This window comes from Mus caroli, unplaced genomic scaffold (genome assembly GCF_978045245.1).
Source record: "Mus caroli unplaced genomic scaffold, Mus_caroli_1 scaffold_6, whole genome shotgun sequence".
Taxonomy (NCBI): Eukaryota; Metazoa; Chordata; class Mammalia; order Rodentia; family Muridae; genus Mus; species Mus caroli.
Window position 1 is genome coordinate 119738103 of NW_028227261.1, and position 19456 is coordinate 119757558.

General features: G+C 42.8%; 1 protein-coding gene across 5 annotated transcripts in view; it reads left to right on the top strand.

Annotated features, from left to right (window-relative positions):
• Positions 1–328: 328 nt before the first annotated feature.
• The window catches only part of Cfap206 (cilia and flagella associated protein 206), a 45773-nt gene continuing 26645 nt past the window's right edge, over positions 329–19456 (top strand). Inside the window, exons 1-11 of one of the 5 annotated variants that reach the window (XM_021160310.3) lie at positions 329–483; positions 1624–1736; positions 2504–2587; positions 5626–5716; positions 7754–7942; positions 8952–9110; positions 10692–10900; positions 11286–11405; positions 13610–13808; positions 15557–15697; positions 18447–18640. In XM_021160310.3, coding sequence (XP_021015969.1) covers positions 1629–1736; positions 2504–2587; positions 5626–5716; positions 7754–7942; positions 8952–9110; positions 10692–10900; positions 11286–11405; positions 13610–13808; positions 15557–15697; positions 18447–18640 — 1494 coding nt within the window. In that variant the 5' untranslated portion in view covers positions 329–483; positions 1624–1628. The other 4 variants (XM_021160307.3, XM_021160308.3, XM_021160309.3 and 1 more) reach the window with 4 other exon arrangements.

The following is a 19456-nucleotide window of genomic DNA, read 5'->3' on the forward strand; positions in this document are numbered from 1 at the left end:
CCCAGGCTTTCTCATCCTCTTCAAAAGATGTATTTTGCATGTTTTCACACTATCAACACAAACAGCGTCTGCACATCAAACCTTTGTTTTAGAATTCATGTATCATTGTCTTAAAACTGAGGTGTAGCCAAAGTGACTTTGTCGCCTGGGACTTGAGTTCTTGTCTCTTGGGAGGCTGAGGGAGAACCCTACACCCCTCTTCTCAAGGTGTCATCCCAGAGGACCCATTTCAGCTGCCCTTCCCGCCCTCCTCCGTCCGCCCCGCCCCCTGGCCACACCCCATAGCCAGACCCCGCCCCAAGCCTCTGGCGTCGCGTTCCGTTTCCACGGTTACGTGACTGCCGCTTAGGCTCTGGGGCTGGCCCGGAGAGCCGCGGCCGGCTGGCGTGCGGGCCAAGCCCAGCGCCCAGGGAGCTCCAGGCCGTTAAGTCTCGGGTGTACCGGCGAGAAGACGGACGTCAGACAGTTACAGAACTAGTGTTGGTAGTAGGTAACCTACAGAGTGGGTGGGCAGGCATCTCGCTCTGCGCAAGCGTGCAGGAAGGAGCGGGGTCAACCTGGCTGTGTGGCCCGCAGATCTGACGTCCCCACAGATATGCTCGCTGATGGCTGGCATTGCTTGGCCAAGCTGCGAACTTTTCTAACCACAGTAGACTCTAAGTTCAGGAGAAGGTGATAACAGCACTCCTTTTTCAGATGAGCAAATTGGCTTCCAAGGAGGCGAGGTACTTGTCTCTCCGGAAGATGTGGTTGGACCTTTGATAGTCCAGTTCTGCGTTTCCCACCTCTCAGAGCACTCCTGGCTTTGTTTCCTTTTACCTGCACGCTCCCCTGGGTTGTTACTGATACTCGGGAAAATCGGGAGCCCTGACTTACATACCTAACTCTTCCCTAGTTTATAATAGATGAGAGTAACAGCTAGGAGTTCTTTTTTAGAGGTTCATAGCTCTCACGTTTTCATTATTTACTTTTAATGTTTTTGTTAGAGTCCATAATGCCAAGGATGGAATAATCCGAGAAAAAAATTTCTTACAGTTATGAAATTGTATTACAGTTCTGAAAGGTCCGTTAGAGAATATATTGATTAGCACTTTCTTTTACAAGCTGTAGTCTTGCTGCCTACACAGGGGCTTGGGTTTTTGTTTGTTTGTTTTTCTTTTTTTTTTTTTCTTTTTTCTTTTTTCACCCAAATTCTCCTAAGCTTGCTTTTATTTATTTATTTATTTATTTGTAATTTTTTTATGAGACTGGGTCTCACTTCATAGCCCTGGCTCACTCGCTCACTATGTAGACCAGGCTAGACTCGTAGAGATCTATCTGCATCTGCCTCCTAAGTGCTGGGATTTAACACATGTGCCACCATCCCTAATTAATTTTTTTTAATGTCACAATATATATTTTTGAGGGTGGCATGATTTAAATTCGGGGAAAATCCCAGTTACTCTCTGTCATTAGAGTCATTTAAAATGGGAAAAAAAATCCCAGGAAGAAACAAGATTATAATTAAAAACTTAAATAGTAATAACTCAGTAGACAGTGTGGATATTCCAGATCTAATAATGGAATCTAACCAGGAAAAGTGCATAAATGAAATTACTAAAAGAAAGTTATTGCTTCATTTAGCCACAATGCCTCCCACTCAAGCAGAGAGTGTGATAAAGAATATCATACGAGAAATAGGACAGGAATGTGCAGCCCACGGAGAGATCGCTTCAGAGACGGTGGTTGCTTTTATGGTAAGATCGATTAGTTTTGCAAGTCATTGTGTTATAAACAAATTTTAAACTGTGGTATCGAGTTTTTGTTTTTCTTTTTTGTTTTTTTTTTCCTTAAAAATTCTTGGGAGCGGGGTTGGAGAGATGGCTCAGTGGTTAAGAGCACTAGAAGTCCTGAGTTCAATTCCCAGCAACCACATGGTGGCTCACAACCATCTGTAATGGGATCTGATGCCCTCTTCTGGTGTGTCTGAAGACAGCTACAGTGTACTCGTATAAGTTAAAATAAATAAATCTTTAAAAAAGATCTTTGGGTGCTTTCCTGATGCTTTTTATTTGAAAACATTGAGGTCGTCAGATGTTAGTAAAAAGGCATCTTTTCAAAGTCTGCAAAGCGTCTTTCGTGACTGATTTAGGTGATTTAGGAGATCTCGTGACCCTTAGAGACCTCAGTAATATTCCGCTGTGAAGTTTTTAACCTGTCTTTTTGTTCAAATGTGCCTTGCTTTGGTTTCTGTGCTGCTCTTTGGTTAGCAACACATAAAGAGAACACGAGATACCATTTCCTGCTCTGAAATGGCAACTGTTGCTTTCAGCCTCTTTGTCATGTATTTTTTTTCTAGCCCATATTCACCTTTGATGTCTTTTTCGCTCTCCAGCCTATAAGGAAAGCAGGAAAGAGGGAGAGTGGTAAGAAAACTAGCTGAACATCAAGGAAACTGGTTAAAAAACAGAAATGAATTAATTTCATGATATGAGTAACATGAGTTGCTGTGCTCTGTTTGTAGGTGAAAGCTGTCGTCCTAGACCCCAGCAATGGCTTTAACATGGATAGGACCCTCATCAAGACTGACGTGCAGAAACTTGTTAAGGTGATTGACAGGCCTCGTGTGTGGGATTGTCTATTTTCAGATTTTTAAATAGCACACTATGTTTTCCAGCCTGTCTTCAGCAAGGTTATAAAGAGACACAGAGGGTGGCGTAAATAAGTGAGGGGTTATTTTCTAATAGATCAGTGTCTGAGGTACTTAGGTTGTTGCTGGCCTCCTGGGCTCCCTCCCTTGGCTTTCCTCCATGTCCGAGTAAGTGCCACACCCCCTGATGCAAGAAGGGGAAAGACAAAGGCAGAATAGTCATTCCAGTCAGATCCTCTCAGAAAGTGACAACTGTCACTTTCTCTTTTCTTTTTTTTATATATAATTTTATTTGTAATTCATTTTTTACATTCCATATTCCATTCCCCACCCCTCCCCATCTACCCTCCGACTGCTCCACATCCCACAACTCCTCCCTACCCCACCCCACCCCACGTGGATGCCCCCACCTCCCACTCCACCTGACCTCTAAACTCCCTGGGGCCTCCAGTCTCTTGAGGGTTAGGTGCTTCATCTCTGAATAAACACAGACATGGAAGTCCTCTGCTGTGTGTGTGTTGGGGGGCCTCATATCCGCTAGTGTATGCTGTCTTTTTTGGTGGTCCAGTGTTTGAAAGATCTCGGGGGTCCAGATTAATTGAGACTGCCGGTCCTCCTAGAGAATCACCATTCTCCTCAGCTTCTTTCAGCCTTCCCTAATTCAACCACAGGGGTCAACTGCTTCTGTTCATTGGTCGGGTGCAAATATCTGCATCTGACTCTTTCAGCTGCTTGTTGGGTCTTTCGGGGGGGGGCAGTCATGATAGGTGCCTTTTTGTGACCATTCCATAGCCTCACTAATAGTGTCAGGCCTTGGGACCTCCCCTTGAGCTGGATCCCACTTTGAGCCTGTCACTGGACCTCCTTTTCCTCAGGCTCCTCTCCATTTCCATCCCTGTAATTCTTTCAGACAGAAACAATTATGGGTCAGAGGTGTGACTGTGGGATGGCAACTCCATCCCTCACTTGATGTCCTGTCTTCCTGCTGAAGGTGGGCTCTATAAGTTCCCTCTCCCTACTGGCATTTCTTCAAAGGTCACTCCCTATGAGTCCTGGGAGTCTCTCACCTCCCAGGTCTCTGGTGCATTCTTGGGGTCCCCCCCCCCAACCTCCTATTTCCTGAGGTTGCCTGTTTACATTCTTTCTGCTGGTCCTAAGGGCTTCAGTCCTTTTTCCGCACCAAGTTTCAGACCAGGTTCCCCTTTACCCCCCACTGCCCCCCACCCTGTCCACATTCCCTCCCAAGTCCTTCTCTCCCTCCCTCCCTCCCCACTTGTGATTGCTTTCTTCTCTCTCCCAAGTGAGACTGAGGCATCCTTACTTGGGCACTTCAGCTTGTTGAGCCTTTTGAATTCTGTGGACTGTATCTTGTGTATTCTGCATGGATTTTTTTCTTTTTTCTTTTTCTTTTCTTTTTGGCTAATATCCACTTAAATGGTGCTGGTCTAACTGGCTGTCTGTATGTAGAAGAATGAAAATAGACCCACATTTGTCATCTTGCACAAAGCTCAAGACCAAGTGGATCAAGGACATCAACATAAAACCAGATACACTGAAACTAAATAGAAGAGAAAGTGGGAAAGAGCCTTCAACTCATTGGCACAGGGGGAAATTTCCTAAATAGAACTCCAATGGCTTATGCTATAAGATCAACAATTGATAAATGAGACCTCATGAAACTGGAAAGCTTCTGTAAGGCAAAGGACATAGTCAATAAGAAAACCTACATATTGGGGCAAAAAAATCTTCACTAACCCCATATCTGATAGAGGGCTAATATCCAAAATATATAAAGAACTCAAGAAGCGTACCACCAAAAAAACAGACAACCCAATCAAAAAATGGGGTATAGAACTAAACCGAGAACTCACAACTGAGGAATCTCGAATGGCTGAGAAACACCTAAAGAAATGTTCAAAGTTCTTAGTGATCAGAGAAATGCAAATCAAATTGACCCTGAGATTCCACCTTACACCAGTCAGAATGACTAAGATCAAAACCTCAGGTGACAGCACATGTTGGAGAGGATGTAGAGAAAGAGGAACACTCCTCTGTTGCTGGTGGGATTGCAAACTGGTACAACCACTCTGGAAATCAATCTGGAGGTTCCTCAGATTGGAAATAGATCTACCTGAAGACCTAGCTATACCACTCTTGGGAATATACCCAAAAGATGCCCCATCATGCCACAGGGGCACAAGTTCCACTGTATTCATAGCAGCCTTATTTGTGATAGCCAAAAGCTGAAAACAATTTAGATGTCCCACAACAGAAGAATGAATACAGAAAATGTGGTTCATTTACACAATGGAATATTACTCAGCTATTAAGAATGAGGACATCCTGATTTTTGCAGGCAAATGGACGGACCTGGAGGGCATCATCCTGAGTGAGGTAACTCAGACCCAAAAGGACATGGATGGTGTGCACTCACTAATAAGTGGATATTAGACAACTGTCACTTTCAATCACGGAGTCAGGGCTAAGTTGTCTGCCGCAGTGTCTCCACCCCTGTCTCTCTCTCTCTCTCTCTCTGACTGAAGGTTTCCTTTTGTTTGTAGTTCTGGCTGGCCTAAAACTTGTGTGGGTCCTCCTGCCTCTGTTTTGTGAGTGTTGAGATGCTGGGTTTTCAGGAGTATACTGTCATGCTCTGCCCGCTTTCTTTTCGTTTTGACAAGTATACGTCAGTTGGTAGACTGCTTGCCAGGCATGCATTAAAAAAAAAAAAAAAAAAAAAAAAAAGCCTTGTGTTGGATACCCAGGCATTCCCTGGATAAAGTCAGGTGTGGTAATCTGAGCAATGGGGAGGTGGGGACAGGAGGATCCTAAGTTAAAAATCACCTCGGGTACATTGTGAAGATAGAGCCTGGGCTACAAGAGGCCAGTCTGGGCTCCATAAGACCTTGTGTCACAATTCAAAACCCAAACAAACAAACCAACCACTTGAATGTTTCAGAAAAATATAGTAGAAGCATTCATGCAACGTTCTCTTCCAGCTTTGTGTGGCACGGCTACTGGACAATAAAAATCCATCCCTGGACACCATTAAGATGCAGGTCTACTTTGATATGAACTATACAAGTCGAGGTAACATAGATACCTATTTTCATACATCTTAAAAGTTTTAGATATTGCAGCTTAGGTAAGAAAGGTTTAATTTGGTTGATAACAGGCTTAATCGTTTAATGACATTAATTTTTGTCTGTCTTTTGAATTTTTCTGCCTTTGATTGGTTAGGCAGCCTTCTGCTGTTATTCATAGAATGCCTGAGGTAATCAGTTTACACAAAGGATAGGCCTGTGTGGGTCCAGGTTTAGAGTTTTAGCACATTGCTCTGTCAGCCCCGTTGCTTCTGCGCTGGCCTGGAGGCACATCTTGACAGGGCATGTGTCATGACTGAAATGCAAATGAGGAGACGAGGTAGGGGGCTCCCCAAAAGGTTACCTGCAGTGACCTAAACACCTTTCTTCCAGTGGAGCCCACCTCCTCAGGCTCCGCTCAACAGTATATAGTATAGAATAGTATGGGCTGGTTGGATACCAAGCCTATAAGTGAGTACAACCTTTGAGAAACAGTTCACTATGTTTAAATATCTGATAGTGTTGAAAATCCAGATGAGGAAAATGCCAATTGCCTTTACGAGTGCTAAAAGTCGATTTGAAACTATATGCTTATTTCCAAGTTCTTCTATTTTTAACCTTTATGGAACTAATATGTAACAACTAGAAACTAAGCCACTGAAGTTAGAATTCTTAATTTTTAGATCTTCTTATTCTTGGTTTTGAATATTATCTCATAATATTTTAATTATGCAACTACTCCAAAGGAATGTGGGAATTTAAGTTCAGAACATATTTAAGTATATTTACTATTTTATATTATATTTAATATATATGTATATATATATTGTGTATATATGGCATGTTACAAATGAGGAAAGGAAAATGAACTATTTTCTATAATTCGATAATATTAACCATTTGGTGATTTTATTTTTTTTCTTTCTATGCAGTAGACATTCAGTATGTAAAATATGTAAAATAATATCTTACTTTTTTGCTTAATAACAATGAAATCCCAAAGGTGTGAGTGGGGGACCATAAAATTAAAGAAATTTGATTTCTTTTCTTTTTTTTTTCATTTAGTAAAACATTCTCAGTTGCTTTTGTGGTGAAATTATAGATATGAATGCTGCATTGTTGAATTGTGATTGAGAGATTTCACTAAGTTACAAGAATTGTTCTGGTGGTCAAGGTGGTCTCCAGTCACAGCATGACACAGGAAGATAAAAGAAGAATAAATTATTTATATATTTGCTGCCTAGGGGTTGTTTTGTTTTGTTTTGTTTTGTTTTTGGTCAGCTTAACATAAGCTAGGGTCACCTAAGAGGGGAACCTCATTTGAGGAAAAGGCTCCATCATGTTTGCCCATAGGCAAGTCTGTGGGGCGTTTTCTTGATGAATGGTTGATGTGGGAGGGCCCACCCCTGGGAGGTAGATAGCACCACTGTTGGGCTGAGCCAACCCCAGTGAGCATGCCAGTAAGCAACATTCCACTATGTCCTCTGCTCCATTCCTGTGGCTAGCTTCCTGCCCTGACTTCCCTCAATGATGTGAAAAACTGTGATGTCTGAATTAACCCTTTCCTCCCAAGTTGCTTTTGGTAATTGGTGTTTATAGAGCAATAGAAACCCTTACTAAGACAATGCGACATTGTATTATCAGTAATATTACTCAGAAGACATTTACTAGGACTAAGACAAGTATAACCAAAGAAGAGTATATAGACTCCATATATAATACTGCGCTACATGTCTTTACACACTTATGTGTGTTTACACATATGCTTTGACAGAATATTCTATTGACTTTCTGTAATAACATTTCCTACTAGATTTCTGTATTTAGACTTCTTGCTGCCCTCTGTTTTCATTCACCATTATACCTTAAGAAGTCATGGTTTGGGGATTTAGTTCAGTGGGGCTCAATCCCTGCACTCAAGGGAAGGTGGCAGGGAGTTTTGTTTTCATGAACTTGACATACACGAACCTGTTTTTCCTGAGCCCTTATCTGAGGTGGATTTTAAGTATTGAAGATGCGAAATAGTGTTATTTGCTCATTTTAGAGGACTTTCTTGAAGAACATCATCGGGTCTTAGAATCCAGATTAAGCATTGTTAGCAGAGAAATCACAGACAATAGAGCAAGTGCTAGGGAAGAGCTGGAAAATCTCTACAGAAAGATCGTCAGCTATGTGCTACTGCGCTCTGGGCTTGGATCCCCCACAGACATCAAGATTGTCAGAGAGGCAACAGGTAAAAACTAGAAATGATTTCCATTCCATAAGCAGACCTATATGCCCACTGTATTCATGTGTATAGTTTGTGCATGTGTGTCCATACCTTTGCATGGATGGGGGCTTGTGTGCACATGTGTGTGTGTGTGTGTGTGTGCGCGGGCCGGAGGCTGGCCCTGAGAATCTTCCTCTGTATGTCTACTTTATTTACCAAGCCAGGGTCCCTCACTGAACCCAGAACTCTCCATTCCAGTTTTGGCCAGTCTAGCTCGACAGCTTGCCCCAGGATCTCCAGTCTTCCCTCTATAACACTGAAATTTCATAGGAAGGCACTGCACTGGCTCAGAGTTGGTTTCCATGGCTCCTGGGGGTACAGACTGTGGTCATCATGCTTATGTGGCAAGCAAGCCCCTTACCCATGGAGCCATCTCCTTAGTCTTGGCCATTGCATTTTATAAAATTGTTAAAGATTGAAGGAAAATCAGCACACAGAAGTAGTTCAAACTCACCCAGGTTTCTAGAACTATCTGAGTATGTATGAAGGCCTGGGAAGTAGAAAGGCACAGGTAAATCAGGGGTTCAAAGCCACCCTGAGCTATGTATTGAGTTTGAAGCCAGCCTGATTCCACAGGACTCCTTCCCTCCCAAAACAAAACCAATATATAGTGGAGGGAATTAAGCAAGGTATTCGGCCTTCCTATTACAGTTTTCCATTCTTATTTTAAAGTATAGATTTATCTACTCAGAGCCTTAATTAGAAAGATTATTGTCTCCAATTGATGAATTAATAAGGACAGAAACATGGGGTAATAACATTATTTTCAGTAGCTCAGACCTGGTATTTGGTAACCTTTGCTATGCATGCTACAGAAGGTATTCATAAGTATAAATTGTGTAGGTAACACTAGAAAGGCGCATCCCTCGACTTTGTACAGAGAGAGCGAGGCTTTAAACCTGAGTTCTGCCAGCTTTGTCCCACCAGCACGTTTCGGTCCATTGAGGTGTGTCTCTCCTGTGTTCTGCTTCAGCGGCTCTGCAGAGCGTTTTCCCTCAGGCTGAGCTCGCCACATTTCTGACCCTCAGTAAGAAGGACAAAGAGCGCCAGTTGAAAGAGCTTACCATGATTGTTACCGGAATTCGCTTATTTAACAGAGACTGTGGGAAAGGAGGAGAAGGCATTGATGATTGTAAGTGCATCTTTAGGCTGCTCTTCACTCAAGGTTCTGCATGCTTAAGGCGCCACTTCACAGTGCAGCAGGCACCACACCCCGCCGCCTACGCAAACAACTGCTCTTCATTTTCGGTACCATGGAGCTAGTGTTGGGGAACTGAGTCAGTCACTGGAATGAGGGCGCAGCCCAGAATCCAGCGTTGGAACGCTGTGCCAGCCAAGGGGAGGAAAACTAGTTTAAAAGCAAAGATCATCTTGGAAAGAAAATTGTGCTGTATATTTAACGGGATGAAAAAGCCAAAGAGGGCCGGGCGGTGGTGGCGCATGCCTTTAATCCCAGCACTTGGGAGGCAGAGGCAGGCAGATTTCTTAGTTTGAGGCCAGCCTGGTCTACAAAATGAGTTCCAGGACAGCCAAGGCTACACAGAGAAACTCTGTCTCAAAAAACAAAAACAACAAAAAACATAAACAAAACAAAAAAGCCAAAGAGGAGACATGCCAAGATCTGCAGAGTCAGAAACGACTCCTGTGCTGGCCCTTACACAATGCCTTGTTGTTTATTTATTTTTAGTTTTTAGGCAGGATCTCACTGTGTAACCGTGAACAGTCTGGAACTTGCTCTGTAAACCAGGCTTGCCTCAGATTCACAGAGATCCAACTGCTCCCAAATGCTGGGATGAAAGGCACGCACCACCACACCCACAGTGCATCCTTTAAGTTTGCAAATCCTTAGAAAGTATCTAATAAAGGACCTAACTAACGGTAGAAGTCGTTTCATGTGAACTTTACACTTCTGCAGACCCGTTGAGAAGGAGTCACTGCCTTTACCTAGATCACTACATCAACACCAACAGCAGGGTCAGCCAGTCAGCCACCCTGGCTGTCTTCTCTCCTGCCTTCCTAACTTTTGGGGGCTGGGAAACCACAGAGTTACACCTCCAACCCTATGAGGGTTTTGTTTGTTTTTATTTTTAAAAGTTATCATAAAAATTCAAGTTCCAGGGTTAGAAAGCTGGCTCAGTATTTGCTACTCTTAAAGAGGATTCGAGGTTCCATTCACAGCACCCACATGGTGGCTCACAACCAGGCCATGCACTGGAACATGGGATCCAGCACCCTCTTCTGGCCTCTATGGGTATTGCACACACATGCTGCACAGATCTATATGTAGTTAAAGTACTCATACACAAAATTTATTTATTTACATTAAATAAATGTAAAAATTACAAAAACCAAATTCCCACCAGTCAGAGAGGGCCTGCCCTTACTAGACTGCTCTGTTTATTTTTTGTGTCCAGATGCCAAATACAGGATACAGCACCACAGTCTGCCTACATTTTCATATAATTAGTGAGAAAAGTAGATCTGATTCTGCCTTTTCATATTATTATGACAGTGGGTTTTTTGTTTTCTGGGGGTATTTTTTTTTTGGTCTGGATAAGTTCTTTTCTGCATGGGGTGGGGCCACAAAAGACATTCCTTTATTATTATTAATCTGATAGAAAAAAAGCTGACTCAATTTAATGTTTAAAATACAACTATTTTCTGGGCTCTTCCCCCCCCCCCCATGCCTGTGCTCTCTCACCCTGACACACAGTGCCGGCCATTCTCCACGAAGCGATCCCAACCACCACACAGCACATAGACTCCCAGCTTCAGATTGCCCAGGACCAGGCGTTTCGCTACACGGCCATCCTTGAGAAAGTAACCAACAACCCTCTCATGGCCAAAGAACTCCAGCCGTATATGTTAAAGGAAGCACTGTACAATGTTCGGCAGTATGAGGTCTTCCTGCAGACTGTTTTGGTGAGCTACTGTCACAAGATCTGGCATCTTCCGCTTAACGAAGTCTCCCCCGAGAACGGGGTGACTCCCAAAGGTGGCAACCTCAGGAAGTTCACGTTGCCTTGGTGTGACCAGGGCTTAAAACAGAAACAGCAAAGTTAGGTTTGGTCTTAGTGGGACTGTGTTGGTTCTCTTCAGTAGTGGGCAGTAGGATTGGTAACACGCGGAAAGCACTGGTGTGTGTATTTGGAACATTTGTAACTGAGGGCGTGCGTTTTGCATTGTTGGCAGGGAGCCAGCACAGACAGGGTCATTGCCGCTTGGAAGTTGGGGGCGGGGAGGGCTTATCACATGGTATTAATAGTAAAATTATAAAATATGAATCCAAGTCACGTTGCCTCCACAGTCAGATATAATTACTTGTGCTGAGGAAGTAGAGATGATGATAAAACAATTAGCAGCTCAACTGGAACAACTGAAAATGGCAGTAAAATCTAAGACGGCGGTCCCAACGTCCCAAGTCTTCGTGAGTATCTGGCATCCCCTTCCTCCTCGCTTCTGTGGACCAGGCTCTCAGGATATCGCCCTAACTGGCCCAGAGCTTGCTCTGGAGACCAGGTTGGCTTTAAATCACAAAGATCCACTTGCCTCCTTACCTGAGTGCTGGGAGGGAGGGAGGGAGGGAGGGAGGGAGGGAGGGAGGGAGGGAGGGAGGGAGGGAGGGAGGGAGGGAGGAAGGAGGAAGAAAGGAGGTGTGTACCACCACACTCAGTGACTTTGTCTTTTTGTTGTTGTTGTTGTTGGATATTTTCTTTATTTACACTTCAAATGTTATCCCCTTTCCTGGTTTCCCTTGTGAAAACCCTCTATCCCATTCTCCCTCCCCCTGCTTCTATGAGGGTGTTTCCCCCACCCACCTACCCGCCCACACCCCACCAGCCCACCCACTCCCCACCCATTCCCAGCTTCCTGACCTGGCATTCTCCTACACTGGGGCATGGAGCCTTCACAGCACCAAGGGCCTCCCCTACCATTGATGTCCCTCTGTGTGTACTCTTTGGTTGGTGGTTTTATATATATATATATATATATATATATATATATATATATGAAGGGGCAGGTCACACGGCACATGTAGAGGCCAGAGAGCAACATTCAGAAACTGGTTCTTTACTTTCTTAGTGGGATCCTGGAATCAAGCCTGGGCTATCAGGCTTGTGAGTGTTTTTACCCACCTTGATAGTACAAGCCTTTTCTCGCCCGTGATCAAACCCAGCTGTGCACAAACAGGGCCAGTGCTCTACTGCTGCGCAAACTCCCTGGCACATGGTTGGTTAGTTCTTGTTCTTGTTTGTTCTTGTTCTTCTTGTTCTTGTTCTTGTTCTTGTTCTTGTTTGTTCTTGTTTGTTCTTGTTCTTGTTCTTGTTCTTGTTCTTGTTCTTGTTCTTGTTCTTGTTCTTGTTCTTGTTCTTGTTCTTGTTCTTGTTCTTGTTCTTGTTCTTGTTCTTGTTCTTGTTCTTGTTCTGGTTCGTTTCATGAACCAAGGTTAGTAACAGCCTGCTGTTTGATGAGGGCAGTCACTACTGAAAGGAAATCATGATCTCTAGGAACGATGACCGTGTAGCATCTGTGGCCACAGAAGCAGTCCATTGTAGTGTTGAAGTGTGTTACGGAGTTGAGAAGATAGTTCAGTTGGTAACGGGCCTGCCACCCAGTCACACAAGCACCCAAGTTTAGATCCCTAGCACCTGGGTAAAAAGCCATCTGCAATGCTGTGTAGACAGAGCCAGGAGGATTTCTGGCCTATCTTATATTGGCCAATCAGTGAACTCCAGGTTCAGTGAGAAATCCTGACTTAAGAACTAGGGTAAAGAGCGATTGAGGAGGATACCCAGCATCAACCTCTGGCCTCTACAATCTCTCACACACATGGGGGGGGGGAAGGGGGGGCAGATGGAGCGGGAGAGAATGAGAATGTGTTCCTAGTACTCTGTCAGAAATCGAGACTAGCACAGATGTGATACAACTCACGTCTTATCTGAAAGGAAGACCCCCCTTTTTTTAACCATGCAATGACTTTCTGATCAACAGTACCGTTTTATAGGAAAATGCGCTAACCCTGATCTGAACAAGGTAGTTGTAAAATGTCCATGCGTTTTACATGTGTGTGGACCATTTGAAACCATGATAGCTTTCTGCAGGCGTTCTCAACATTGGTTTTATAAAGTGAGAACTTTATGTGAGGCCTGGTTGATTTCTGTTTTTTTTATTAATGTTAATTTCTACTGTGAGTAAGATATTTTATTTCACTGACCTCAAGATTTAGCTTGCAGCACCCTTGACATGCCAGAAGATGCACGTGTAGGCTTTCTAGGTTCTATTGATTCATGATAGGGCCACATAAATCTACTTTAGTGGGTTATTTAGTTGTTGAACAAAAATTTCCAAGTCTATTTTCCTTCTTGGCCTTTTGAGGTAAAGTGATACTATTTCTTAGGAGATCAAATGTGTTTGGCTGCTTCTTGAGTAAATTAATTTAATAACAGTTATGCCAAATGAAATACTTGGAAAGAAAGCACTGGTTCTCCTCCTCCTGACTCACGAGTCTGCTCTGGTGTGATGAGACTAGGACATGTAGACAAATGAGTTTCTTTGCGACGCCTGCTTGCTCTTAAGAGCACAGCGAAGGCTCTGTCACATGGTCACTTTATCCATGCCCTCTCCCATTAGCCCATCTTCATTGCACTGGCGAGTCTGTGGATGAGCTTCCAGGATGAGACGGTTCTGATCAGCGTTCTCAGTAACTTGACCACCAACCTGGAGCTCTTCCTGGGCACCCACGAGCTCCTCTTTCCCGAGAAAGTGATGCTGGGTCTTCTTGATGGCGTCGTCGTGAAAAGCGATTTGACGAGGATAGAGGAACACATGGGTAAGGCACAGACGTGCTCTCCTTCTCTTTAAGGTGACCGTTAGCTTAAAGTCACTCTTGTTGGCTTCAAATTTTCATGCTCTAGCTTTCTAAAATACTAAACATCTTAAGTATGAAAGACTGAAATTCATTATAGAAAACATGAAAAAAAAAAACCCAGACATTGTAACACACATCTTTAGTTTTCAGTGTGTAGGTGGTAGAGGCAGGAGTCAAGGCCAGCCTGAGCTACAGGAGACCCTATCTCAAAAAAATAAACAAAACAAGAAAGGTGTGGGGAGTATGAAAAATACAGATATGGAAACTGAGTATTTTACTTCCAGAAATTGTTATTTAATCCTTCATGTCCTGGTTTTGTGTGTTTAATGCATTTATATTGCAGGAGTGATGGTTTTGTAATTGATGTACTGAGAAAAACCCTTGCTGTTTTTGTTGCAGGTAAAGCTCCATTTTAAAGAATGATACTTGCTACACATCTTCTTAGTGTCACATTGAAATTTGTGAGCAAATTTAGTGACTCTTATGCCCTTTAAAGATATATTGATATCCTTCCTCCCTCCCTCTCTTTTTGAGACAGAGTTTCTCTGGGTAGAGTTAGCTGTCCTGAAACTCACTCTGTAGACCGGGCTAGCCTCGAACTCACAGATCTGCCTGCTGCTACCTCCCGAGAGTGCTGGGAGTGCCACCACTGCCCGGCTGATTTGTTGATTCTTACAGAAAGGTTGACATGATCAGTCAGCTTTTAATCTTTTTATCAGCCTTTTACTTTTTATATATTAAAGACAACCTAAAATTCATGAGAAATGTCAAAGTAGAGCTAGAATGAAGCACTCAAGAGCTTCTTCTAAAAAAATGAAGTTAGATCATTTACTAATTTCTTTTTCAGATTCTATTTTGGTAAAAACTAGAAAGTAAAAATGTAGCAGTGAGTTGGTTTCTTAAATTATTAGAATATATAAAAACTGGAAGCTAAATAGGATTCCCCAGCTCCTCTCAGTGGAAGTTTTTACTACTTATGTACTTTCATTAAAACAATATGTCTAGGGCTGGAGAGATGGCTCAGTGTTTAAGAGCACTGACTACTCCTCTGAAGGTCATGAGTTCAAATCCCAGCAACCACATGGTGGCTCACAACCATCCGTAATGAGATCTGATGTTTTCTTCTGGGGTGTGTGAAGACAGCTACAGTGTACTTTTTTTTTTTTTTTTTTTTTTTTTTGGTTTTTCGAGACAGGGTTTCTCTGTATAGCCCTGGCTGTCCTGGAACTCACTTTGTAGACCAGGCCTGCCTCGAACTCAGAAATCTGCCTGACTCGTGGCGTCTTAAATGAAGGTCACATAACACTCTTGGTCACCTAACAGTTCTTTCTGCTCATCTCCTTGGGTAATTTACTGTGTAGCAGCAGGACCACTGCGTACCCTGACAGAAGTGCTCTGGTCGGCCTTTCCCTTACCTGCAGAACAGGTTTTTCTGAAATGTCTCTTCAGTGTTCAGTCTGGAGCAGAGGTCTACTTCTACCTTTGTCTAGCAAGTTACTGACCTGGACGGTCCCTGAGGCCTTTCCTCTTCTTTACATGAATATCACCCCCAATAAGTCTGATTTTTGTGTGCACCAGGGGAAACTTTGTCAATTCAAAAAGGTTGAGATGATAAGAAGCTAATGTTTAGAATGACATACTGCTGATGTATTTCGGAAATTGCGTCTTCTCAAAGAATGAAAACCGTTTCCTGTTCTCTCTCATTGTAGAAGAAAGAGTGGAGTTGGCAGATTTCAGAACACAGGAATGGCTTTTTCCAGAAACAACAGCAAACTTTAACAAACTGTTAATTCAGTATCGTGGGTTTTGTGGCTACACATTTGCTGTGACTGATGGCCTTCTCCTCCCAGGTATTCAGTTAGAGATAAGAGTCTGCCCTCCCCATGCCTGTTCATACGAGTGCTCACTTATTGTCTGTACTGTGCGTCCTTTAACATTGTATGGACGCAGATGGTGAACTAGGGAGGAGATGCCAAGAGGACCTGACACCGTCCTCATCTGCAGGTGCTTCCAGGACAGCATGATAGATTGAACAAGAGACTGTAAGGAATGAGGGCTGAGAGACGTAACAGGCTGACTCTCCCTGATCTAAGTTGCTTCAGGCCAGAAATGTTTCTAATTGTGGGTGTGGGAGAGTCTGAGACTATTAGGGGATGGCACCTAAGTTTAAACACAAATCTGTTGATGTTTCATAGATGTTTTGTGTACAGTGTACTAAGAGTACACTACTTTTAGTGCACCAAATATTTTACTGTGACTTATCACATGAAATTTCTGCTCGGGGGGGGGGGGTTGTGAAGGAGCTCAAATTGTTTCCGATTTTGGAGCATTTCGTATTAGGGATGCTCAGCCAGCATTATATGACATGGACTCTGTGGTGCCTTGAGAAGGGGTTGATTCTCCTGTACTGAGGGAGCCCAGTTTAGCAGTGAAAAGATAGTGTCTTTAAAAGAGTTACTGGAAAAGACGTACGGATTCAACTGATGTGTTCACTTAAAAATATCCGTGGTTGCTCTGCAGCTACCTGTTACTAACATAGGTTAGGATTTCTCTGTTACAAGTTCTTCTATTGTGAATTATATCTATATCATATGTAACGTTATTATTTTACAAAATAAAGAGTAAATTAGATATTGGGAGACAATACATTATAAATACATTATAATTCAAAAAGTTCTGTGTGCAGTGGAACTGGCAAGTAGCTGAAGGGGGCTAGCCCTCGTCAACAGGACATACATGGGCAGAGGAAACCTCAATTAAAGAATTGCCTCCGTCAGGTTGGCTTCTGAACATGTCTTGGAGGCCTTGTATTGAGTAATAACTAACGTTAAGAGGTCAAGGCAACTCTGGACCGTGCCATCACCAGGCGTGGGCTGTGTGAGAAAGGTAGCAGGGAAGCCATAGAGAGCACACCAGCAAGCAGCACCCCTCCATGGTCTCCCACCTCACTTCCTGCCTCCAGGTGCCTGCCTTCAGTGATGGACTGTCAGCTTGGAAAAGGAAACAAACCCTTTCCTCCCCCAAGTTGGTCCTAGGCTGCGTTTTATCAGAGCAACAGAAAGCAAACTAGGACAGACTACAGCAAAAGACAATTGAAAAAGAAAAAAACTGCTTAATATTTACTTTGTAACATTAACCCACCCTTCACTTTTTTCTTGATCTCTTTGTTGTTTTTCAATGTTTTATAGTTGGTTGGTTGGTGGGTTTTGTTGTTGTTGTTTGTTGTTTTTGTCACAAAATTGCTAGAATCCTATGTGTGCATGGTAGAGAAAACAAATTGGCTTAATTCTGTATGTTGGCATGAGGAACAAGCACACTAGAGACATGACAATAGGGCAGTGACCAACACAGCCCCGAGTTCCCACCGGCTGTATTAGTAAGAACACCGGAATGTAGCAGGGTTGCCTGCCTGTGTGTTCCAGATCCCCCCTGAATAAATTAGCACAGGGCAGGTCGGTTTGCCTCTGTTTACCGTATTACCTCTACTCTGCGTTGTTTGGGAGTGCAGACTATATGGCTTACACCCCCTACTCCCAAGGATGCTGGCTTTCCACACTGTCACATCTGTCCTTTCCAGATGATGTCATAACTACCAGAAGTCTTGATCACTCGACCCCAACTCATGCTTTTAGTTTTACTACACCTTCCCTATTCAATTTCTATTAAAATATTAAAATACCAATCTCATTCTCCTTTGTTTTATCATGCATTTAACTTGCTTGCTTATGTGATTTTTTTTTTTAGTTAGTTTGTTATTCCCATAACACTGGTCATTCTGACTTTTTATATTTGTGATTTGTTGGGAGTGGGCACTTGTATTCCTCCTGTATCCCTCTCTACCAAGAATAAAGCCATCAATTATTTGTTAGAGGAATAAATAAAACAGTATTAACATTTCCTACATAATTTCCACAAGACATATGGATAGTAAATAACCCACAGTCTTTGTAGGATCTTTTTATAGTGGAAGACATGCAATTCTGTATTGAGGAAACAATGTCATATTTTTCTAGTTCTTAATAGAGTCATTTTTTAAAATAACCCATTAGGAACTGTGGATGTGGCTTAATGGGTAAGAAGCATTAGGGGCTGTGGTCCTGGCTCAGTGGTAAGCTGAGTAAGTGTGAAGGACCTAAGTTCAGATCCCTCCATTAAAAAGCTGTTTGGCTGTGCACAGTCCTATAGCCTTTGCATAGGGCTGGAGCACAGAAACAGATAGGTAGGGCTTGTAGGCTGTTAGCGAAACTCAAGATTTAGTGGGCCACTAGAGAGAGGTGCTGGGAACTGACTTTGGGTCCTGTGCAAGAGCCCCATTTAATTTTTATTGCTAAGCCATTTCTTCAGCCACATAAAATGTATTTTAAAGTTACACTTACATAGTTTAACATAAATTTCACATTTTTAATCATTTAATAATGTTTTTAACAAAACAAAAGTAGAACTAATATGTTAAAATGTGCGTGTATATGTATGTGTGTGTGTATACATGTGTGTGTGTGTGTGTGTGTGTATCCATAGCGACATTGGTCCTATGGCTTACCACAAAAACAAAATTGCTTGGCTCATGCCTAATTAAATTGTTGTTCTTAACTTTCACAGGAAATCCAGCCATTGGAATTTTGAAATACAAAGAAAAATATTATACTTTCAGTACCAGAGATGCTGCATACACATTCGCAGAAAATCCAGACCATTACATCCATATGATTAAAGAGAAAGCCAAGAAGAATGCAGAGTTAATTCAGCTACTAGAACTTCATCAGCAGTTTGAAACTCTCATACCGTATTCTCAGGTAAACATGGCATTCTCTTGAAAATACCCGGGTTTGTAACTCCTGACTTGATTAAAGTGGCATCTCAGTATTGCTTACTGTGTATTTTTTTCTGACAGGGAAGTTAGCACTTGCAGGAGCAGGGTGTCGGGTCTTCCTCTCTCACTTAGAACCTTACTTTTGAGACAGTGGCTCTTTGAGTCAAAAGGTCACTGTTAATTCGAGGCTTACTGGCCACTAAGCTCTGAGCATCTACAGGTCTCTGTCCCCAGCAAATGCTGGCATTGTGGCATGTGTGGCCGTGCGTAGCTCTTGTGTAGGTGCTGGGAATTTGAAGTCAGGTCTACTTGCTTTCACCCACTTGGTACTGTTGAAGGGTGCAAGAACGAGATCATTTTCTCTGCCAAGAATTGAAAGGTAAGAAAAAAGTGTTAGCAGAAATCTTGGGGAGCCCCAGCGGAGACATCATATGATGCCCAGGAAATCGAAGTTCCTTTGTGGGGCTTTTGGTTTAACTAATAAAAGAATTAAAGCTGAACATGTTGGCACACCCCTTTCTTTAATCCTGGTTCTCAGGAGGCAGAACCAGGAGGATCTCTGTGAGTACAAAGCCAGCCTGATCTATCTATTGAGTTTTAGAGTAATCAAGCTATGGCACCAACTTCAACAAACAAGCAAGCAAGGAAGTAAACAAACAAACAAATAGAATATACATATATGAATTAAAAATGGATGCAAGAAGCTGAGACGATGGCTCAGTGTTTAAGTGCACTCTCTGCTCTTTCAGAGGACTTGGGTTTGTTTCCCAGCACCCACATGACAGCTCACACCCATCTA